The sequence below is a fragment of the Cyphomyrmex costatus genome, unplaced genomic scaffold, assembly GCF_001594065.2.
Source record: "Cyphomyrmex costatus isolate MS0001 unplaced genomic scaffold, Ccosl1.0 scaffold17, whole genome shotgun sequence".
Classification (NCBI taxonomy): Eukaryota; Metazoa; Arthropoda; class Insecta; order Hymenoptera; family Formicidae; genus Cyphomyrmex; species Cyphomyrmex costatus.
Genome location: NW_017275715.1, coordinates 78,254 through 104,016, shown reverse-complemented (window position 1 = coordinate 104,016; position 25,763 = coordinate 78,254). Strand labels below are relative to the sequence as shown.

The 25,763-nt window shown below is 32.3% G+C and overlaps 1 protein-coding gene across 1 annotated transcript; it reads right to left on the bottom strand.

Annotated features, from left to right (window-relative positions):
• Positions 1–1,304: 1,304 nt before the first annotated feature.
• Positions 1,305–10,223, bottom strand: LOC108771898 (uncharacterized). Its single transcript, XM_018537304.1, has 6 exons — positions 9,954–10,223; positions 9,270–9,394; positions 7,988–8,212; positions 2,213–2,348; positions 1,795–1,924; positions 1,305–1,390 (listed from the first exon to the last, which is right to left on the bottom strand). The coding sequence occupies exons 1-6, from the start codon at positions 10,221–10,223 to the stop codon at positions 1,305–1,307; spliced, it is 972 nt and encodes a 323-aa protein (XP_018392806.1).
• Positions 10,224–25,763: the final 15,540 nt, after the last annotated feature.

Below are 25,763 nucleotides of genomic sequence, written 5' to 3'. Positions count from 1 at the left end.
CCTTTCCTCCCGTAATGGAGGTAGCCCCCACGGTAAGAGCTCACCTGCCGCCAGGTGCGACTCCCGTCTTGCTCACCATCTGCATGAGGGGCCCGTGCCGTGTGCGGGGGCCATTTCCTCCTTACTTACCTCGCGCGTGATTAGCACACGCACACACATACACGGGAATCGTAAAACTTAACACGCGACCACGTTCGTGGACATACGTCACAGGGGACGAGCGTATCGGTGGCTAACCGAGCATAGGGTTACCTTGGTCGAGCCCGTTTCGTTCGAGTTGAAAGTACACAAAAAGAACGATTTCGTGAAGTATTTAAAAATGTATAAACGGGATACAGATCTGAAGGTATTGTAACAAAAAATAATGACTGTAAAAATTATTCATTAACATTTAATACATAATATATTTCTCAATAAAGATTTATTAATAATTTCGCTATATAATTTTTTAAATAAATAAAATATACCATATTGTTAATATAATGTAAGACGTACAAGCATAATGAGCAGTGCTGCAAAAAGTTTTGATATTTCAGCAACTAATTTAAGCGTTCTACATAATTATTTTGGTGCTTGAAATTATTTTCAAATCTATCTAAATTTTTAGATACTTTGGTAAAATTGTTCTTTTAATAATTTCATTAAAAAGCAATAAGATTCGATTGAGTCATTTAGTTTTAAAGAACAACTTTAGAAATAGATTGGTTTTTTTTCTATTAAACAAATATCATCTTCAAAATATAATTACGTAATTTACGAAAATGGAAACGGTTTGAATAATTTTTTATTTATTCTAAAAAATTTAATTATTTTCATCTAAAAAGAAAATGAATTGAAATAATACAATTGATTACAAAATGTAAGTAAAATTTTTGAGTTCTATTTTAGTTATGAAATACTTTAATAATGGTAAAATTTTTATGTACTAATAATAATAAAATATTAAACATACTTCTTTCTAAGCCTTTCATATTTTATTCTTCAGTTTATATTTTTATCTATATATTTATACCAGCATTAACTTCTTTTATTTTTTAAATATTCAACAGATTAAATGACATAATATTAAGGTAGAATAAATAATTAACCATATAATGTTGCAAAATTATTGCGCTTCCGATCAACTGTGGTGACATATTCTATGAATAATGATTAAATGTGCAGTGCATTTTATTCTTATCATATTTTATTATTCTGTATGTTTGCACACAGGAACTTTTTTATAACAAATTCTTTGTCAATTATTCTCATTATACATAATAAATCTGTCGTATAATTAAATTAGCTTTCGAAATTTACTCGCTTCAATCATATTCAGCTCCGATAGTAATGCTCATGTCGTCGGAAATGATTTTTGTTTGGTGGTACCATCGATTCGTATCCAAGACGACTGTAATTAAAAATTATAATGTATCAGAATAATGCAAAAAATAAAAAAAAACGTATTATAATGTGTGATAAAAGTAATTTAAAACGTAATTTTATTAGTTACTGCAATTATCTCTGGATACGTTTTTTCTGAAGTTTCTTTATATACTTTTGAGAAAAAAATTGAATCAATGATTTTATTTTAAACACTGTTAAATGAAATAATATTTTTTCTCTAATTCAAGAATATAAATAATATCCGCATGCCCTGCATTTTAGCGTTAAATGTGACTGAGCAATACTCAATTCGGACACATTGAATGTAACTATTGATCAGAAGGCCACATTTAACGCTAAACGAGGAAAGTAATTAATTTTGCAATTAATTCGATTATTATTTATTGGCATATATCGTTTAGCTCTCACTTATCTCTCCGGTATGCACAATCACTTCCAGCCTCTTGCATGTGTAGTGACACTCTCTCGGCGGATCTAAAATCCACAATTTTTCACCCTTTATCTGCGCCTGCCAGGAAGGATAATCCACATCGTCCACCTTGGAAAAATTTTATATTTTCAAAATATACGATTAATGATGGCTGTTCGTACAATATACAATATATTTACATAAATACAAGTGGTTCAGAAATATATTTTAAAATTAAGGTAACGAAAGGAAAAGGAAAAGTTAAAGAGATTGAATTAACGTAATATTATTAATCAACCTTCATTGAAATTTATTATGTATTTAATGTTAATAAATAATTTTCAGTCATCGTTTTTTGAACAATGTTGTACAATAGTTATTTCGTAGAAACTTCATATAATTTTGAATAAAACCTACGTGCATCGGTGCGCCATAGCCATTGCTTCCCATAAAAATCCAATCCGTTTTCTTGCTTTCGGCGGTAGCGGGAAGAAAATACGGTCTCTGATAATGCTCCCTCAATATTACGCCAATTTTCTCATCGCAGTTGCTCCTAAGAAAAAAGAAATAGTGAGAAGGCATTATAAGAAAAAGAAAGTAATTAGAGGAAAAATGAAGATATTATTTTTTCCTCTTTGATGGTTGTATCGATTTTTTCGGAAATAGGAAACTTATCGATTGATCTCGTCGAGATCCTCTATCGATAGTTCCTCTATCGGCATGACATTGGAAATGTAATATTCTTCTTCTAAGCTTGTTAGTGAAATCGTATTGTACACCAACATTAATGATTCGACGAAATGTCGGAAGCCATGAAAATACTCGTCGGTTAGTATACGTAAACACACAAGATATATATATATATATATATATAGATCCTCAAACGTAGTTTTTCAGGTTTATTTTTCTTCTCTTATTTGCAGAAAAATATATACGTAATTTGAATTAATTTTAATATAATAATTCTTTCATTCTTCATTTTTAAATATTTTAAATAACAGGTAAAAGTAATTAATTTTATTTTATAGAGAAACCATTCATAAGTTCTCTAAATGAAAAATAAGAATAAAGTACTCCTTATTAATTACAACGTCATCAGCTGTTTGTGCAGGTTTTTAAATGTCATTTATTTTCTAATTATTTCTTCTTAATCTAATGTTATATTAATGTGGTAGACTCTGGACATAAGATAATGATTTCCCCTTTTGTCATTTATGAGAACCGAGAGAAGGAATAATATCAGTAAGGATATATCTCTAATCATTTTCTAATAATTTCTCTTTCATCTAATATTCCATTAATCGAGCAGCATACTAGACATAAAGAAATAATATATTACATTGCGAAAATTATCATTAATAAAATACTTTTTGTTTTATCTATTTATAAGAAGGAAGAAGAAAGAAGTGAATAAATTTAATAACATCAATCGCGCTATAAAATAAAACGGAGATAAGTTAATAATACCGTTAGAATCGTTATTGGTGAAATAATCCGCTTTCCACTTTTTCAATTATAACAGTCAAGGAAGAACAAAAGATCGATGGTTCATTTAGCGTAGCAAATATTTAAATATTAATAGCGTAGAGGGGAAAATATACATATATTGTATGGATAAATGCTTTCTCTCAAAAATATTGTCCCGCGCGCTACTACATATTTTGCAAGTTTACGTTTTCCGATTCCCTGAATGTAGGCGCGCGCTCGTGTTTTGTTTTGATTCGCTCACCCTCGTCACGCTTGTACCCCTCTCCGTGCCTAGCTTCAGAGCAGTCGGAGCGTTGCGTTGGCGCGATTGCGGTTTGCGCGCGTCTTTCTCTCTCTTTCTCGCGTCGGAGTCGCGTCGAACACATGAATCGGGAATTTAGCAACCAGCCAGTTAATTGCGTGTGCACGTCAATTACCATATATCGTCGCGATCGATAGCTCCGTCAATAGATATGTACGTATATATCCGCGAACGACGGGTTTATGGCTGTTTAGTCGCGAAGCTCGCCGCCCGTTTCGGAATCGTCCGGATTCCGGCCTCTCGACCGATTGATCCATTTACTGGAGCGCGAATTTCTCGGTGGATTTTCCGGTCAATCGAAACAACGATTGATTGTTAAGCGATCGCACAGTGTCTAGTGAAAATTTTCCCATAACCACGTGACGATCGCGAGAAAAGATTACGTTCCATGGAAGCATCGGCGTGAAGTTATCGTAGGATTGCGCAATAATTAGAAAATTCCTGAGGTAAACAATTAAGCATATTTATTAATCACTATTTTAAATTTTAATTCAAAAATTAATTTATAACATTATAGAATTATTGCTATAAATTATATTCTGTTTCATGAATTTTTTAAATTCATATGTACATAAAATATATAATAATGTCGATATACAATAATAATGCAGGTAAAAGAATTGTAGACTGAAAAAATATAAATGCGTTATTTTTAGTCAGAGCTGTATATTTTGATATATATTTTACACATGTGAAATGTATATTAAAATATAAATATTGAAATACATGATGTATAAGATCGTAATTAGAATTGTACTCAGAATTCTAAACTGCAAACCGTAAAGTGGTCGTTCAGTTTATCAATGTCGTTGTGAGGAATTATTTAGAATATTTAGATCGTTGACACCTCACACGATTTATTTGGGAAATATTAAACAATCATTACAGTGTCTCGACAGTTTCGTCAAGTGAACTCCGTGCGATTGCAGCATTACTCATACAATGGAATTTTCACGATCGATCATCTTTGGGCGAGATTGACCTTCATAATAATCATTAATGATTACAATCGCATTTCTTTACATTTGCCGCGGTTATTTATTGTAGTTGATTTCTTGATCTAAACTGCGAAATTAATGTTGTAATTAATGTTATGTATATTAAAAATCTTCGTTTCGTCATGTTTACAAAATTGAACCCATTTTAGACAATATAGGTATAACATAATTTGTTTCAGATTTCAGGATAAAATTTTATTTTTACCCTAAAATTTATATTTATTTATTTATAATTTAACGTGGTCTGAAATCCAACAAATATTTCAAGAATCAGGAAATACATTTTTTTTATAAAATATACTTTAAATACATTTTATTTATAAATTAAATTATTTTTATATAAAATACATATAAATTTATGTTTTCGTTTTGTGAACGGCGAGAAAGTTCGATCATCTGACACTATTGTTTCAAGCTTCTGGGTGGCTTAACATTTATCAACATTTTATTCTGTACTTGTGCTGTTTGCGATGTTTAAAGTTGATCGTCACGGTTCTCATTACATCTTGGAAATAATCTGCATCTAAACCAAGAATTTTATTCGATACAACTCCTATTAGACATTTTCATTCCTTACTCTCATATTTTCTCCATCGTACATCAGGAGACGTGGTAGTGTCTCCAGCCATGTTTAAAAAATCTAAATATCAAGCTGTTTCTTCTTACGCAGGTGTGAAATATTTCAATCTTTTGCCTAGTAATATCCGTTCCTCTCTTCCTCTTTTTCTTCCTTCCGAACTGCTGCTTCTTTCTATATACATTTTTATAAGTTTCTGTATTACATGTGTATACTTTACATCTATTAGTTCCGCTTCTCGTTGCATTGTCTTTCCCCTAAATGTAATTTGTACTCTCCTCTGTCTCTATGCATATTTATTATAAATACTAGCTCTACCCCTCTTTGCTCTATTTTTGCATTCTTGGTGTAAACCTGTTGTGCGTTTTTATTTTATTTATTTATTTATATGTGCGTTATGTTAAGGTTAGACCAAAAAGCAGGAATTATTGCTAATGCCTTTTGAGGTTTAATTTACTACATTTGTATTATATGTTCTTTGTTAACATTGTACTTTTCAATAAAGCTATTATTATTATTATTAAAATGCTCTCTCTCTCTCTCTCTCTATATATATATATATATATTAAATATACATTTCAAAATAATCAACATAAAGTCATAAGTAGAATTTGGTTCTGATATCTGATGCGAATTTTGAATTATCTAAACTGGGTTTTTGTCGTTAAATATCGCATAAAATGAGGATGCAAAATCGGCAATGCCGAGAAAAGTATCGGCGATCATTACATTATTGTAATAGACTTGTCAGATTTCGACAATATTGAGGCCCCACGTTTTACCTAATTAAAAATTCACCGTTGCGGGAGCGTAAAGAATAAACGGACGTTATCATATCGCGTTAATTAGCCGTAATTTTATTATATTTTACTAGACTTTACTCATTAATTAAATTCGTCGAAATGTCGAACTACCGCGAGTGTCGAGCGATTGTTTAGAGATTGTTGCGAAAAGCGAGGAGCGCTAATGTCATCTCGTTAATTAAGTACATACGTGCTGGTCTGAAAAAAAAAATAGCAATCGCGATCGGCGAGCAGATTCATTTATTACCGGCTCGTACATGAGTTGTTTGTTTAATTTGCCCGTGATGATTCGATGCGCCGTCGCGCGATAATAATTGGCGACTCGCTTTGGCATTCGTCTCGCATTTCGCCTCTCGGTGAACTGAACAACGGAAAAATGACAATTACGAATTGTCCGAGTAAAATGTTATTTATTCGTCGTCCGCACGGCAATTTTTAATTGATATTCTATATTTTCGATAATTATGCTTGCAGGACGCGCTCTGCGGAGGAATGCGGCAACAGCAGCAGTGCGTCGATCGGTGAGCGTATCCATATTTTACATTTGCGCGACTGATTTATTTCGTTCGCGATTATTTTAATGTTGTTGCGAACGGTTTTCCGATAATGAAATTAATAATTGTTATGAAATTGCTTAAAAATGACAAGCGTTCGTTTATATCGATCGTAACAAGCTCATAAAAAATTCATTATTAATTCACTACTAATTTGAAAAAATTGTTATTTAAATTTCTCGTAATAATTCCCATTTTTATATTATTTTTTATTCTTTAAGAAATATCTCTCGAAAAAATTTTATTAGCATACTGATTCTATACCGAAAAATCATTGTCACGTTTACTTTATTAGCTTTATCTTCGGGTGAAATGCAAAAATGTGAAAATAAAAATGGATGCATCTATTCGATTCATAATTAATAATAAGAAAATTAATAAAGGACTCTTTATATAAACAATAAACGAAATGAGCAAAGGACGTCGTAAGAGTCATACAAAATAAATTTTTAAAACGATAGATAAAACGTAACTGTCATATATAATAAAATATCATCTTACATAATTCTGAATTATACATTAATAAAACAAAAACAAAAATGATTACAAAATTACAATACTACTTAACGTTTCGGCTCTCGGATTGAGCTATCCTCAGAAGTAACATCATGATAATTGAAAGTTATTCGTTAATTGGAAAAATCTAATGTGAACGTTAAATAGTATTGTAATTTTGTAATCATTTTTGTTTTTGTTTTATTAATGTATAATTCAGAATTATGTAAGATGATATTTTATTATATATGACAGTTACGTTTTATCTATCGTTTTAAAAATTTATTTTGTATGACTCTTACGACGTCCTCTGCTCATTTCGTTTGTCGATTCATAATCTTTAAAGTCTTATATTATTATGGTATATTATATAATATTAATAAATTATTTCGATAATTTTAAATTAGAATGAAAAACAATTATCGAGGTTTGTTTAAAGATTATATACACGGAAAAAAGGGGATTGATGAGGTATATCTAAAAGAATTAACAATAAAAAATTATGTTATATCAACAGTATTATTTTGATGAAAATAATTTTTGTTAATTTAATAACACTATTAATGAGACAAATATGTTATACTCTTGTTTCAATAAAATTTTATTTGTTTCACATTAATACTGTTGCTGAATTAACAAGATTACTTTTGAGTCAAATAATTCCGTTGATACATAATTTTTTTACAAATACAGATTTGAAAATAATTATGTTTAGACCATTAAAATAATTATGTAGAACTTAAACTTGTTAGAATCTTTGGTAGGAAATTTTATGTATTTTTTAGCAGTTACTGGACCGTTATATCTATTAATTTCGTCTAGTAACTGTGAGGTAAAACTTAGAAAGGAAAAAATTGGACCGAAAATATCGGGAAATACCACGAAAAACAGATTGCAGAACTCGACAATGCCTTTTGTCCCCCCCCCCCCTGCCCTCTATGTATCAAAAAGTCAAATACGATTCTTATTTACGTACCATCCGACATACCAAGGTGTCGTGCCTTTTTCCATCATGGCTCGATCAGCGCTCATATCGAAAACATCCTGTAAACTTCGAAATTCCGTTTTGTACGGGAAAAACTGGCAATTTGCTTCCTCTCCGTGATAGAGCGCTTTGAAAAACGAGAAGGAGAACACTGAAGGTGCTGTCCAATTCGTCATTGCGTCGCTTATCACCACTGGCTTCCCTGAATACGCGTAGCTGATTACAAGTAAAGTAGAGATCAATCGTAGAGAGATATTATTAAGCTCGCGTGTGGATATATTATTGCTAAACGTATTGCGGAAAGTGAATAATTGAATTACAAACGGAAGTTCTTTAACAAGTAACGACTGTGATAAATTAACTTCTACACGGAAAAAACAGTTTTACCGAAGTATTAAAAATCCAGCTAGACACAAATCTGAAAATAATTTTATTGACCTCAAAATAATTATATAGCTCAAGCTAATTGTTAGAATGTTAAAATTTTTTGCAGTATTGCTTAGTTTTCTACATAATTATTCTCACATATTTTGATAGCCCAATAACATTATTTTTAAAGATATATTCTATATAGAAAAAAATTAATTCCTTGAGAACTGTTTATTATATTTTTTAGTCAAGTATATTTTTTAGCAATAAACAAATATTTTATTTATATAATAAGAAATTTAGTTGTTTCTGAAAAATGAATTTTTCTGGCTTACAAAAAAACAAAAATATTTATTTATTCTAACTACACAATTTAGTTTGTAAAATTACGATTTTGTTTGAAACATTTTAACCAAATTTTTGTTACAGTAAAATTTTGATTTATTGAAAGGTTTTTTTCTACTGTAACTAAATTTTCAGATACTCAGCAAAATCGTTTTTTTTTTCTGCGTATAAAAATTACAACTTTAAATACTTTTTAATATAGCAACGAAATAGCCTAATTCTTTGAAATGTTATTATTAGCATCAATAATTAATAAGTAAACAAATTAATTAATAGTGCCATATATAAGCAAATATTTTTTTTATAAATGATGCTTGAGGGATTGATATAAAATATCTTTATCAGTATATTGTTACAGTAAATAATAAGATTACTAAAAAAAAAAATTATATTAGATTTTTATGAATGGTTGAAATATAATTTTAATTTTTTTTTTAATAAGGATAATTTTCATACTGTAATTGGAAATCAATTAATTTTTGTTACTAAGCAACGTTTCGAAATGGAGGAATGCCGCACGAATTACTGAGTTAACAATACGTAGGTCGCGTTTTAGTACCGTTGTTCAAAGATCGTTGGATCGACGGCGGAGAGTTTGTCAACCTGTTGAACATCCTGGCAGATCGAGCAGTCTTGTGGCGGTCGGAAAAGTTTTTGCACAAACGAGGGCGTCGTTATCCAACACTGAAACCATATGTTTCACAGTTATTCGATCAACTCGAAAACATGACTCGTAATAAGACGCAATTCATATTTCTAGCAAACATTATTAATTCTCCTTAAATTTTGATTGGGGTTTTTTATTCTTAATTGCGATTTTCTTCAACTCAACTTCTTCTGTTTTTTTGCCGCTTTAAGTATGATTATTAATTTACCTGGATAAGTAAAAATAATCTGCGATCTGTATTATATGACGTCTAATCGAGGGATTAATATAGAATCGCGTCGAAGAAGTTATAGCCTTGGCCATAAGTACAAGTCACCTCGAAAAATTGACGCAGACATTTTATATCTGATGATTAAATAAATTAAAAAACAGTTTTATTGAAAAATAATATTTATTTTTATAACATTATATAGTATAATATTTTTAGTTCTGATTTGACTTTTATTACAGCCAGTACTTTTTTGAAGAAATAAGTTGACGGTGCTTTATTCTTATGACTGAAACTGTATTTATATCGCATTGAAATATTGTAGAAATAGATGAATTATTATAGACAACGTGGAATTTGTATCTCACCTTACTATATCGATACGCTAGAACGTACGTCCACGCGAATTGCACCACAATCCACGTGGCGATCAGCAACAAGAGCCACAGGTGCCTTGTGTGGACTTTTATCAGTTTCGTTGGTCGCAGTCGCGAACGAGCGCGAAACATCCGCCAAGCTTTAATTGGAAGTCTTAGATCTTCTATTTTGTCCAATATCGCGCTCAGCTCCTTCCGCGCGAAGTCCACGGATTTTTTCGAAGAATCCGCGACGATCGTGTTGCCACTCGTATTCGTCATAACGAAAACTTGATGACTTTGTGAATATTTCAAAAGAATTAACGATTTGCTTTTCCTTTCTTACGTAGATCTTTATTCTTATTGGCTTAACGAATTGATATATGTGTGGTTAATTAATATCAATCTTGTAATATAAAATCTGACTAATTTATAATTAATTATTTGCAATACAATGACCCAATTAATCTGTTAACTTCAAAATTGAGTTACGGCTCGCTTTGTTGTTTCAAAGATGGGTTGAAATCGAGATAAATGTTAAATGTGTATCACGCTAGATTTGTTGCAAATTAAATCTTTCTTTTTTAACGCAACGATTACTATTATTGTGTATTCCGATGGCACTAGTAGTCCCTGATGGCCAGCGTAAAACTGGGACGCAGTCCTTACCTGCTGCTCCAGCGAGCCAAGCTCCCCTCTCGCATTCGCCTCGTATGGGGGTGGAATGGCAACGGGTTCACAGGGGTGTGAAACGAAAATCAGTGCCCATCGATGCGGGTTGCCGATTGGTTTCGATCGAATCGGTTTGGCGCAATAGAAAGTGGATTATTTCCCGAGTGTTTAACCCACTTCTCTCTTTATCTCTATCGCTCTCTCATTCGATTTCCTACCCACAGAAACTCCCGGAACTTTTATTGGAGATCTAGATGATCTCTTAATACTAAAAAAAACTTGTCACTCTTGTTTAGTTTCATCTCCATAACGAAACAAAAAAAAAAATAAAAATTCGATTTAGGAGGAGATAGAAAGACGATTAAAAATAACAGTTTAAAGATACAATGTTTTAAATTGTAATCGAAGGGAAAGAAGAGAGAGAGAGAGAGAGAGAGAGAGAGAGAGAGTTTATAAAGAAGAACCAATTAATTAATATCGCTATCGTGCCGCATGAGCGCGCAAAATTTATATAAAGAAAATAAAGAAAAAAAGAGATTTTAAGTTCGTAGGAATTATGGGGTAAATTTTCCGCTTTTCCGTTTCATGGGGAACGTGACGTGGGCGACGCCTCTTATCTCGGGTTGCAGCTGGCCCCGCTCATCGAAGTGTATAGACTTCGTCGACTTAAAATACGATTGACCTACTTCATATTATTTCTTATACTTCGCAACCTATACCCGAACGACGCAGAATCTTTTCTTCTTGGGAAGAAATTACGCGAGAAGATCGTTTATGCTCGCTTTAGGAAAATATTTATTCAGAAAAAATGTGTCTGCTAAAAAAATATAATTTTATATATCGGAGGGAAATAAGTCGGGCAAATAAGAATGTATTAGGTGTATAATCTCTGCAAAAAGTGACGAATTAAAAATGTATACTTTCATGTAAAAATGAATGTTACGTTAAATATTATACATATGAAACGGTTCAGCACACCTACACATAAATAAATCAATATAGTTACAGTTAACAAATTAATTTTATAGTTCAAATAAAAATTTTCTCATTTAGTTTGAATTATTTTTTAAAAACTGATCTGCTTCTTATGTCCATTTCTACCAATACAAATTTATCCTTTTCTAAATAATTCTTAGAACTAGAAAAAAATAAAAAATAAGTTGAACCGAGATTAAGATACATTAATAGAAATGGGCATTAATGCGATGGCTGAAGTATTAAATATACATTTATTATACGTATCATATGACGTCAGAAACGAGAAAATTGTTATGTAGCTTGTTTTGTCTTCTGGTTAAGTGTAATTCAATTATAAATATACGTTATTATTGATTACTGGAATTACACAGGGGGAGTTTTCAGTAAATATACGAGTAGTTTACCAATCTATTTTATCGATTGCAAACGTTTTATTAATGAAAATACTCACATTTAAATATAATTCGCCAAGAATTTTCTTCACATATTTGTTTCTAATGTCATAATCTAAAATGACTGCAATGAGTCTCAAAATTGTAGATCCATATCAAGATATATGTAGAAAGGGACATCACATTTTTGACAAGAACTTAGGTTCTCTAATATAAGATTAATTTTAATAATAATCTTGCATCTTAATTAATTGTTTAATTTACTCTTTTTATATTCTGCGAATTTGAAGAATTAAAAGAAGACGAGAGATTTAAACAAAAGTTGAAATTAAATTATATTCTGTTTGCGCGCGCGTGATACATACATTTATTGCGGTTTTTAATCCAGTAAATGAATTTTATCGTAAATTTTTTTCAACTCACGTTAGGACGTCCTCGAAGTTTTTTACGAAACCTCGTAGCTCCGACTGTCAGTCCGGCCACACTTCGTTGAAACTTTTCTTCGAAATTCGTTTTTCCACGTGTGGAAACGGCACTTGCGAAACAATTTCGATGCGATTGGAAACGTGCGAGCGAGATTCGCTCGGGCGATACGCGAACGAGATTACGCGCGAGGAACGGATTTTACAATTGCAAATTGTCAATCCGCACGGCAATCCACGTCTTAATTAACAATTAGCCCCGCGCTGAACCGGGTTTCGTTCCGTGTGAGTTCGCCTTTTATGGAATAAAACCGCGCGCATCTGCCCTTACGTTCTTTCGTTTTTCCTCTTTTTTCACCTCCACCTCTCCCTTTTTTCGTGCAAAAAGCGCGCGACTGGCGAATCTCGCACGCGAATCTCGTTATCTCGGCGACGAGGCGTACTCTTTCAGACACGCAATAAAATCGCAATCGAAGGGACGAAAAGTCAAAAAATGCGATTACGCGCCCGTTAGGAGCTTTAATCCCTTGAACTACGCGTCCCTTCGGTTTCTGATTCAACAAAAATATATATTTCTGTAACGAGCCTTAATTATTTAAACACACAAGTCCATGGCAATATTTTTTTTAAATTATTTTACGCTACATTTTATTTTATCTGAGAGCTGAAAATGTTTTCTATTCTTTCACGTACCATAATTTAATAAAAATTGAAACTTATGTCAAAAAATTTGAAAGTAAAATTTTCATTCAGGTAAAAAAAGACTTAAACTGCCTATGAAGAATTAATAATATACAATGTGGGGAGATTGGAGAAAAGGATTCGAAGAATGAAAAGACACAACGCACGTGTCAGCGCAATTTAATTCTTTAATTGTTTTCAGTCGGATTCGAAATACACTAGTCGATCTTTATTATAATTATTATTGTATATACGTGGTACTCTTTCGAGAGATATAAACAATACATAATACAACGTCGAAATAATATGACAATACGCTGCCTTCTTTGTAACCATCTTAAAAATTATACATACATACAGTCCGTCAGTGAGAACCGCACTCGCAATTGAATCGCGTGTGAAACACATGTGAGTTAAATGAAAGCGACGATCTTTATCCCCAATGAGTTTTTTTTCCGAGGGATGAAAGGGAGAGGTTCGCTTGACCATGTTTTTTTCTATTGTATTCTTTACGGTGAAGACTTTCGCGCTTCGTTATCAGAGGTGCAAAGTTGCGCCAGCAGTTCGCGCTGGAGATCGAATAATGAGAGCGATTGTTGACGATCGAGCGTCCTGATTGTGGCGTCTGAAAACTTATCGATAATCAGGAGACAACATCGTCTTCTTAATGGGATCCTAAGAAATATATTCATTATTATACAAGAACTACGGAACACATGACTGTACACTTACGTCAACTAAAGTGCTCGAAATTATCGTTAACAAATATCATATGCGTCTAAAAAGAATCGTATTATTTTCTTATACAAGAATCAATACACAATATGTTATAAATATAATTAGGATTTTTTAAAATTCTTTCGCCTAGGATTTTTGAAATCCTCAAATTTCCTCGACCTGCAATCGTTAAATTTTAGAATCTGATATTCTCACACTCGTAACTTTTAACCAATTCAGAAATTAAGAAATTCTTAATAATTAAGAAATCTTTAATTATATTAATAATTAAGAAATTTTTAATCGTTTAATCAAGAAATTTCTTAAATTTTTAAATTAAGAAATTTTCAAGATAGTAAAATTTTCAGATATTCATGAATAAGTTTTTTAATATTTAGATCAAGTTATTTAAGGCGAAGAATTTTTTCTTCTCGCGCGTTTCAATCCTCATCTCTTTCAATAACAATTAATTAAATAACAACAATAACTCGTTGAACAGATTCTTTTTGGACGGCGGTGTACATAACACAAAATCTACAGCTATGGAAGATCCTAATCGTCACACGCGCGATTAATCCTCTCCCTTCGCATCCCCTGCCATCATCGCTCTGTAACGTTTCATAATTAACACTAAACGCGTGATGGTGATTGTGGTGGTAATGGTAGTGGTGGTGATAGTGGTGGAGGTTCTCTAATACATCTAAGATGCACACCCATGCTTATTTAAATGCTCCATGTTAATTTAAATACGTATGCAGCACAGTAGACTATCATTTTCCTATTCGTTAATGCGCGTGTTACATGTGTGTAATGGTATGCGTGAGTATGATTTTTTTTTTACTTTTTTTCCCCTTTCTTTATTTCTGCCCCCTTCCTCCTCTCCCTCTTCTCATTCCCTGTTCGAGTTTATAGACGGCCTCGTCGAGTGGATCGTTGATCCATGGCACTTGTAAGTCATCCCCGTCTCGCGATTCCTTTCCTCTTCTTAATTAAAACGACGGCGGGATTTCACCCCCTCCCCACTCCCCGGATAATAATTCGACGTTTCCAAGTAGGGAAGTACAATATAGTTTCTGAGCGGCGGCGCCGTGGATCGTCGTCGATCATCGATCGCGCGCGTTTCGTAAAAGTGTACCAATGATGAAGCACTGGTTGAGGCCAGCAAGCTTTTCCTTTTTTTTTTTTTTTGGTTTCTTTTCCCATTGTAAATTTTGAACTAGTGTACATTCGTGCTATAAATTACAGTGAGAAACAGATATAGTTTATTTCACTCTAACTTACTGCACTAGTTCAGAACTAGTTCAGAACTTTTCGAAAATAACAGACTTGTAGATAATCAGAGATTTGATATTAAGATCGTTTCAATATACATTACCAGTACTGAAAACCTAAACGTATATCAAAACATTGCTTGAAGTTAGGTTTCGAACTCTATATTTATAAGAGTATCGCATTGCTTTTATCTGGAGTATACCGATAACAACGATTTTTCTTTGGCTGCTTTCCCTCCGCGTTTTCTTATTGGTTCATTTCGATCTCCATTTTTTATCTAAATCTATCATCATAACAAGCGCTTAGTAGTTCTTAATATGATATAGTTATTAGGTCAAACGTGGCGGTAATTTGCGATACTCTTATAAATATAAAGCTCTAGATTATGTTAGTCCGCCGCCATTTATAAATACTTAATAGATTTGTTTGCGTTGCTAGGACATTTTGCACTCAGCATCTTCGCTTTCCTCTCTTTTCAACGCTTAAATATATTTATCTCATTTTAAGTGCAAAGTTTTCCAAGCAACTCGAACAGATCTGATATACCTAGATACTGATTGGCTGTCTTAATCATATGATTACAGCGCCATTGTAGTTTTTTATTTACAATAGTCAACCAGATCATCAGAATATGATACTCTAGGTTTTATAGACAGCTAATCAAAACCATACTCTTCTGTGACGAATCTCTGATTTATCTAGGACTCTGCTTTCGACGCGTCGCGTAAGAATTTTTGTGGGGTACAAAACGATATATATTCGGTCCTTCATCCTGCCTGTCTGTTTTTTTCACTCGCTAAGCGGGGATCGAAATCGATATAATCTCCGCGAGATCAGATTAATTTTCACGTTGTGAAGAGCGATCTCTGCGTCTATGTGGAACGGTTACGAAAAACGACAATAATTTTTCCCGTCGTTTGTAGCACCAGAAATTGAGATAACTCACCGAAATTACGACGATTGTGATTCCCCGAGTCCTTGTTCCGAGACTTTAGGGAGAAACGATGATGAACGCACGGGATTCATCCTTTCTTTTTCTTTTTTTTTTCTTTTTTCTTTAACGCTATCAGTCTTTTCAAACCGCCAGTGATTGTGACAGCGATCGGTGAATGCGTGGGATGAATTAATTGGAAATGATGACCGGTGTTCATAGTCGATCATTGATTGACGAATAATCACAATTTTACAAATTTCTTATTATTCGTCAATCTATATTTCAATTTTTACAAGGATTCATAGTCTTCAAATATTCTTTAATTTATAAAACGTTTATGAAATACTTGATATTTCGACGATCATTGATGAATGGTAGATTTTAGGCGTTATTTATTTATATATAGATGATAAGCTCTGTACATAAAGCATTTTTTACGATTATTTAACATATTGTCATCTCCTTCTTCGTCTAATGCATCTTTAATCATATGATGATTACAGTATCTACAATAAATCATTAAATAATTATTATATTTTGCAGATATTTTTAAATAATTATATATCTGAGGTTAAATAGAATGTTAAACAGAAAAACTCCCGTTATTAACTATGATCAAAGGATTTCTATGAAAATCTACGATTGTTTGACTTCATAATTGAAAATCAAAAATTATAAACCGTAAATACTAACAGATTTTTAAACACAGATTCGTAAAACAGAGATCTGTAAATTATTTATCGAACTATGAATTTGTAATTAATTGTGCTCTCAATCAAAGATTAAAAATTATTTACGACTATGAATTCCGGCCTATGACACGGCTCGATGCATATGTCGTGAAAAATAGCGCGTTTGGATAAAAAACCGTTCGATACACTCTAAAAAATATGTGAATTTATACCATGTGCGATGTTTATGTAATTCCCGCTGTATTGGTTTTGATACGACGTGGATTTAACATTATGAATGTGAATTAAACCATGGTTTAAAATTCATGATAAAAAATCCTCATCATTTGCATCAACACAGTAAGAATTATACTCAACATTTATGACGTTAAATTCACACTCTTTTATTTTTTTAGATTGTAGAGAACCTTCTCTTGGAGGAAAGGAAAGGTCCTCGCCGAGTTTACCGAATAGTGGCCTTCCGTTTTTAGGCCGACACGACGGATTTTTTTCAGGGTGGAGCTCCACGAGATCTCCGGTTTCTGCATGTATTTCGTAAAAACAAAAAAGCGTCAGGTGTCGGAGTTCGACGCGACGGATAATCGTGTCTTCGGCCATTCGGCTTAATTAGTTAGGTCGTTATTTCGAGATGTCGGAAATCGGGATCAGCGCGGTGTTCAACTTCAACCTCTCCTCCTCTCCGTTAGAATTAGCAGAAATAGCAGAGCGTACGAATTAGCAGTCGATCGAGTCGATACGTAAGGCCGTATGATCGCGAGAAATAAACTCGGGAATAAATACTGGCGTTCCGGATCGGTCAAATCAATGGGCGAACTTAGGGAAGAAATTGGAGCTATCGCGAATGAATATTATGTAGAATTGTCAATTACATAATCGTTATACGTTTTGAAATAATTTCGGTGACGGCGAATATCGTCGATTGACAATCATTACTGCGATTCGATTTAATTTACTCTAGCAATTTATAAAATTTAATTACTATGTAATGCACCCTCACTGAAAATATATCGAGTAATGTGACAAACAGAAAAAAAGAGATAATTTTATTATTAAATTAATAATATTAATTTAACATATTTATTATTAAATTAATAATATTAATTAATAATATTAATTTATAATATGCATTATTAAATTCATTAATATTATTAAATCAATGTAAAAGTTGAGAGAAAGAATGGTGCATGAGGTGTATCGATTCCGCTTTTTAGCCAAGAAAGAAATCGATTATTAAAGTTTAACCATATCGAGAGAGGAGCGTATAAAAGTGGATCATCTTCTTCCCTATCGGAATCATAGGTTGAGTCGCGATATAAATATCTACGGTCGATAGAATTATCGAAGATAGAGCGATTATGTGTACAACATACGTGAATAAATTGTGCATTCTTGTGATAACAATTGTAGTCTTTCGCATAAATACAAAGATAATGACAAATGATCGCGAAACAAAGTTCCGTCGAGGACTTTATACGGGGTGTCCGAAGTGTCCAAGAAGGTATACGACATTAAAAATAGTTGATTGTTAAGAAGGTAGATAAAAATTCTTTAGTGTTTTTATGTGTTTTCATTATAAATTTATACTACAAGTTTTTCGCGAAGGATTTATAGCAAAGGTGGGTCGTCTACCCCGTATAAGCCGTAATAAGAAATGCAAAGTGAGAGACTCGTACGATTCCTACGTCGCATAAAACTCGAACGATTATCGCACTGTGGACCGAGAATGAAAGGAGTGTCATCCTTGTGAACGGTTTGTACAAACATGATGATTTTACGTGCTATAAGTGAGCACCTGCTGTGCCGCGCGAGGCCCAACAATCGGATCTTTTCTCGGACGAAACGCATCGGCGAGATAAACGAGCAATTATTAAAAATCCATTCTCCGGACTCTCTTCCCTGCCGTCTCTCGTGCCGCCGCCCGGGGGTGCACGGAGAAAAATGATTGAGTAATTTTTTACCTTACAAAACTAGTAAAATAAAAATAACAGAAGTATAAAGTAAAAATTACATAGTAAATCCATTCGATTATTACTTTACGGTAAAGTAAACCATACTATTGTACATATATTCTCAAGATTGCAACTCTCAAGACTTTATATACTTGTATTTTTTATCGCGCAATAAAGTAAATTTTATCGGATAAAAAATACGTTGTTAAGGTACATTGAGGAAACTGTCTGATTAAAAATGGACCAGAAAATTCTGATCATATTAATCACATTCCGATTATACTAGAATTCTAGCAGATTTAACCAGAAAATTTTGATTCGTCTCTCTCTTTCCATTCTAACCAGAATTCTAAATAATTCAACCAGATATTTTTCTCCGTTTAAATTCTACTGAGATGTATGGTAATTTATAGATTTACTTTACAAAATATAAACAGTACCTTACATATGGCTCGCTTATTTACCAGAAAAGTAAATTTTACAAAAGTATACCTGTTCCTATATAGATCTTCCTTTATGGATCTGTCGATTCCGTAAAATTTACTAGAATTCTACCGTATATTACTTTACATTTTTCTCCATGTATTCAATGATACGGCGATTGATATAACCAGGAAACACATGCGACACAACAATTCGGTTCCTGTTGTAAGATATATTTTTGAACACCCCGCGAACGGTCATTAAATCCCATTATCGAGTCCCAACCTTTCCATTTTAATGCCAGTTGTAGGATAATCGGTCAGTACAGCCGGAAAGTAGACGTGACAACAAATCGATACCCTTCCGGTTGCAGCGTGACTTTTTAAACACCCTGTCGCTTTTTATCAACCCCTTACTGCCCACTGATTGTGCTCCGTATGCTCCGCACTGATTGTGAGAGAAGATTAAGTTTTCAATTTTTGTGACTATAACTACATGTTATCCCCACAAACTATATTTTATATGGCTATCTGATTCTTCCAACAAATGACTATAAATTATACTTAAGTTATACTAATCGCAACCATTTTATTGATAACAACTATAATTTATGATCATTTCCTGTGTCAATTATATATATTTGTTATAGATTCATACATATATTAATATACTAACATTATTAGCAATAACCGTAATTAACATGTAATTAGAGTCCCAAATAAAAACTTTTCTCTTAGTATGCTCTTTCAATTCGTACCTACACCTTTTAGAATTGACTCTTATATCGCAAGTAATTTTCAGGCATTAAGGGGCATGCAAAGTTCCGTCCAATCGCACGTCCTATTAATAACATAATAATATAATTATGTCGTTTTGTCACGCAATTATTATAAATCGCGCAACGCTGCGGCTTAGGCGAATATATATCTGGCAGCTTTGCGGTATGTTGCGGCTCTCAACAACTCAATATTATATATTAAAATATGTAATATGCTCTCTCGATAACACGTTGGCTCCTTAAAGATCTCAATATACTATATTTAATATATAATATCAACTTCTTCTCTAGTCATCGTTATATCAAGTATAATCAGTTAATAACTACAGCTGTCAATGTAAAGATATCCGATTGTTAGGTCTGCGCGAATAAATGCATATAATACAGCGAGGGGTGTCAAGATACGCCTAGTGTTGTCTCCACCCTTTTTCGAGGCTTGCCTTTCCATGTTGAAAGAATCGCCTCGGTTTAAATGTTACAATTAATCCGACAGTGATATCGCGTTGTAAAAAATTAGACCACATCTATCTTTTTTGTGTAATCAAAAAAAAAGAAGTTATTAAAATTAATAATAAAAATATTTTAAAAAAATAAATTACAACATAATAATAATATAAGAAAAGAAAATTAATATATTAACGTTAGGTTGGTTAATTTTCAAAACAGTAGGAAGATTTTAATACATTTTAAATGTCATAAATGATTAACTCAATGTGTTAATTTAATATAAGATGAGTATATTAGGAAGTAGCAAATTATATATAAAAAATTAACACCAAAAAAATGACACTGACACAATTTGTAAACAAATTGCGGAAGTATTTTCTTCTAAAATTAACTTTTATAATAATTTATCTACTCATAAATAATTGTGTTACTTTGACACAAGAAATGTTAAAAATATCAATTTAATATGAAATAACAATTTAATATTAAATAACATTACATTAAATTAACACTTGGATATATTAGAAATTCAACACAAATTTTATCTAGGATCGATTTTAACACGAGTACAAAATGTTTTCTACTGTGAGTGAGCATAATTATTCTTCCTGTGTGAACTATCTGATTACAATTTATAAAATCTGACTATGATTCATAAATGCATTATAAAAAAAGTCGGATTTAATTCAGAAAGTTTAATTATTTCGCGAGAGGTGTCAGAGAATATACCCGATAATACCACTGTTGGATTAAGTGATGAGTATCGTTCATCGCGCATTTGTATAAATTCTACATTTTCACGTCGCTTTTTGTCTCGGCTATGCCGACCCTGGGATACGGAGAGCCTATCTCCCTCACTTTTTAATACTCATCGAACGCTTCGCTTTGATGTGCGACGCTTTTTTTTTTTACATCCTTATAAAATTGTCGGGAACAGTCTTTTCTATATACGCCTCCGAAGCTACCGCCGCCTCCTCCCTTCGTCCTTCTCCTCATCTTCTATATCTCTGTGCTTCGTAGAAAATTATAAACGCTGGAGTTATACGCGGGACAGTAGTGTACACACAAAGAATGAAAAGCGGATATCAAAACCTCGGTCTAGTCGTCGATCGGCTGATCGATCGATCGATCTTTAAATCCTGATCACCGTAATCTCAGCACCCGTACGGTGCCCGAGGCGGAAGAATCTCGCGGTGCTGTCGAAGCCGAAAATTAAATTTTTTAATGAAGACTCGAGGGGCCATACTGGAACCCCAAGAGTCTCGAATGTCACAACATATTTATGTATTAATATATACATTAGAATACTTGATATACATTTACTTGACTTGCGGCAGCTATTAATCGAGTATTTTGTCGCAGGATGTTTACCTATAGAAAAACCTGGAAAATCTGGAATTTTCAGGGACTTTTTTTACTCTCAAAGATAAGAGATTTTTATGGAATTTTATCAGGAACATTTTTGGAATTTTACTTTTAAATTCTGTTTCTTTCTGAGAATATTGTTCCTTTGATCTTTTCTTATTTTTATAAATGTGGTCTCATGAAATTTCTATGTTCTACTAATTTACAGTAGATATATAATTTGTACAGTATAGTTTGTTTGTGCCATTTGCACTCCAATTTATTTCAAAATTGAATTGAAACGTTCTTTAATCTTATCTCGAATTTTGACTACAATTTAATAATTAATTTTTCTTTTTGCAAATATCTGAAAAATCCAAGAATTCGCAGGAATCTTTTTACAAAATTGTAGTAAACACCCTGTGTAGTCATTTCGAATTTCATGATTCGGCTTGTGAGAAATTAACATCGCATTTTATGCGTAATGCGTTGGATTAAATAATCGCGCCGATTTTGGGACTGTCCTTCGAATATCAATCTCCTCGTCGGCGACGACAGGTCGTAGTTCAAACATCTAAAATGCGACTAGATCGCGGATTTCGCACAGCACGGTGTAGTATCAAAATTCATAGAAACGATGAGGTCACTCGTTGCATGCTCTTTTACCGTGGGTATGCAGTATAAAATTCTACAAAAAACACGAGGTCCAAAAATTGCGCGCCATCGAGGAGACAAACACGCGGGAGACAGATTTGCGTTTGTTATCGCGATGTATTCGTACGAACATCCTATCCTTCGAATTTTCGGACACTCGAGTGCATGCGAGACTTCTTGCCAGTCGTCGGGATTGTTCGTTGCCTTAATCGTAAAAGTGCATAAGTATATATCGATTCGATTAGTGACAAATTTCGCGTAATAATTTCCAAATTATGTTATTTTAATTTATAATAATTTATAATAATTTAATGCTGTCAAAATGACAACCTTACAATTAATTTTTTTAATTATAATTTTTAGATCGATACGATAAATTTTATTATAATAAAATTACCGATTGTTCTTCAAATAGGATTTAATATCCTAAATAATGTTACACTAACGAGAGAACCTCACAAAGTGTTAAATTTTTATTTTAATAAAACTTTGTATATTTATAACTTACATAAATAGATAAATTTAGAAAATATCTCAGTAATGGTAAATAAACAGTTTTTAATGATGAAATCCTCAAAATATATAAGTATAGTTTTCAGCTTTTTTCATTATATCTCAAAAGCTATTCGAGATATAATGAATAATTGATATGAACAAAATTGAAATATAAAAAATGTCTGATACAAAAATTTCATAGTAAAATTATCTCTATGTACCTACGTCAATAATATTTTTAAAACATAATTTTGAAAACTATTTTATACATGAGATTTCATGTCTTAAAATATTTATTTGCTGATGTTTTCTATTATAAATTCTTTCACTTATGTCAGTACACAAAATTTTATTAAAATTGAATACTTTGCGTGATTTCTTTATAAGTACACTGCAAATCCAAGTGAATTAAAATTATTTTTATACATATGTGTGATTTAGTTAGATTTTCCGTATAAAAATAATATTGTACTACATGAAAACAATATTATTTAAATATGTAAATTTATTTTGGTATGTATAGTACACGATAGTTCATTTTTACACAAAAAAAACACTATCCGACAAATTTAAACTTTTTATCTAGAAACCGAGTGTGACAAAAAAATTCTTACAGATTTTTTGTCGCTAAAAACGAATCAGTATATAATATAGCTCTATCACGTCATATTTTTTTAAATACTTCAACTCAAAAATATCAAAAAGATGCCACTTTTCAGTACTTTTAAATTCAATTTTCTCAAAAACTTGATAAAACAAATTTAATTACGGATTCATTTTTGATGACAAAAAATCTGTAAGAATCACTTTATCCAATTTGTTTAAAATTCGTGTCGAATAAAATTAAATTACATACATAAATTCTAGATCAGTATACTTTAAACGTATACTTTTATCAATTGAATGTGTTGTATAGAATAAATTATTTACGTACTAATATCCTGTGTTGACTTTTAAAAGCATTTACTTTTATTGATTTATTTTGTCAAAGTCCCTATAACTTCTTTTATCTTATTTAAATTACATATATATATCGAAGTCATTTCTTTTTAACATTTGGATTTGCAATGTAGGAGCTAAAAATTTCTGCTCTCTTTCATGCAGTTTTAATTAGTAACCTTGAAATATATCGAATTTAGGCACGTTTTAAATTTTCCAAGCACCTTCAACTTGACAATTTAGAAAGGTAGGAACTAAAAGAGCGCGTTTTTGCGCATTCGATCATCTCGAATGTAACGCTTCGTGCGAATACCAGCAACGAGTCCCGACGAGATCGATCGATCTCGAAATCGCGTCGTGTCACTTTGCCAAATGGTCCAAAATCTAAGAATCACGCCGGTGCGGTATACCGGTTTAATAATACTACGGCGCTCACACACTAAAATTACGCTGTGTTTATCACGAGCGCAACGGATCTGCTAGCCAGTCCGAGCGAGCGATAAGCTCGAAGGTTCCTTTCCTCTCTCACCTTGTCCGGCGAGAGAGAGAGAGACACATCAGTCAGCCCGTTTGAGCGCAATTTCACACAGTTTCTCCTAATTCGCGTGATAATGTAACGATAATGTAGTGACATCCGGACTGACAATGAGATGGAAATGATCGTATGGAGTCGCCATTAAATACACTTGGAATTTCTTGGGGTGAAATCTCACTGCAAGAGAGTAAAAATACAACTACTTTTGAAAAAGAATGATAATTTTCTTTTTTTGGAATGAAATTTCACTCCAAGAAATTTATATTAGTATATTGCTTGTCGGAATCCAGATCGGATTTTTGCTCGGTAATTAAAATCCTCGTCGAACAAAAAGACAAAGACAAATACGAAACTCGTGAAAGGATTGCATAAACAAATAATTGAAAAGAAAAAATAATAAAATAGATAATGAAAAGAAAAAGTAATAAAAAAAAATTGTTTATCCGCAATGCGTTGTCTGGAGAGTTGTTTATAGTGTATTTCTTAAACACTTCGAAAAATAAGGGCGATATATTTCAGACAATATCTTAGAAGCTAAAAAATGTACAAATTCTCGAATAAGGAAAACGCGCGGTGAATATAAGATAGAAATAATAAATTAATCGGTTCTATTTCGCAAAGCTTTATCCGTTTTCTTAAATCCTAGAAAGGCAAAGAATGCTAATTTCTAGAGATGGTGCGTTTCGAAGGAAAAAAAGCAATGTAAAAGCAAGTAACTTACCGACAACTAAAATAATTATCGGGTTACTTACAAATAATGCGTCACGTCGTTTCTCTCTAAAAATTTGCATAACGCGGGATAAAAACTTGCATATTATAGAGACTGTTACATAAAATCTTTGTAGAAAATATCGTGTGGTAATATATTATAATATAAAAATACTGTACAAAAAATTAAATAAGTAAAATAAAGGTCACTTCTCCGCGGACTCACACCAGCATTTCCATTTCTAGATGCCACGGATGATCCAAGTTTCTCTGCGTACAATTCCCCTCGAGAATGTCGCAGCGAAATAAAGTGAATATTACGTGATGGAATAACGCTTTCTCGACGACGATCGTCTACATTAACAAAATCGATTTAACTCGCCATATACAATTAACATTCATCATGGAAGCCAAAATTCGACATTGTATTATCGCGACAATTTTTATGTTGAGACTGTAATTTGGATGATAAATTGTTTTTATGAGGGTGACAACAAAGTTTGTGTTACAAAGTTTTTAGTTTTAATTAATTAATTAATTATTATTCACACACAGGTACATTGAACAAAAATTATCAAATCTTAATACATTTTTTTTTTAATAGTATTAATAACCATTTTTTTAATAGTACTATATAGTACTATAACCATCTCGTTGATACGTTTCCAAAACACCTTATATCAAAATTCAAGGTGTCTATTTTGAATGTTTATTATTTTTTTATATTTAATAAGAGAGATATAACTAATACTTTAAATTTTTTTGTAAATATATATATATATATATATAT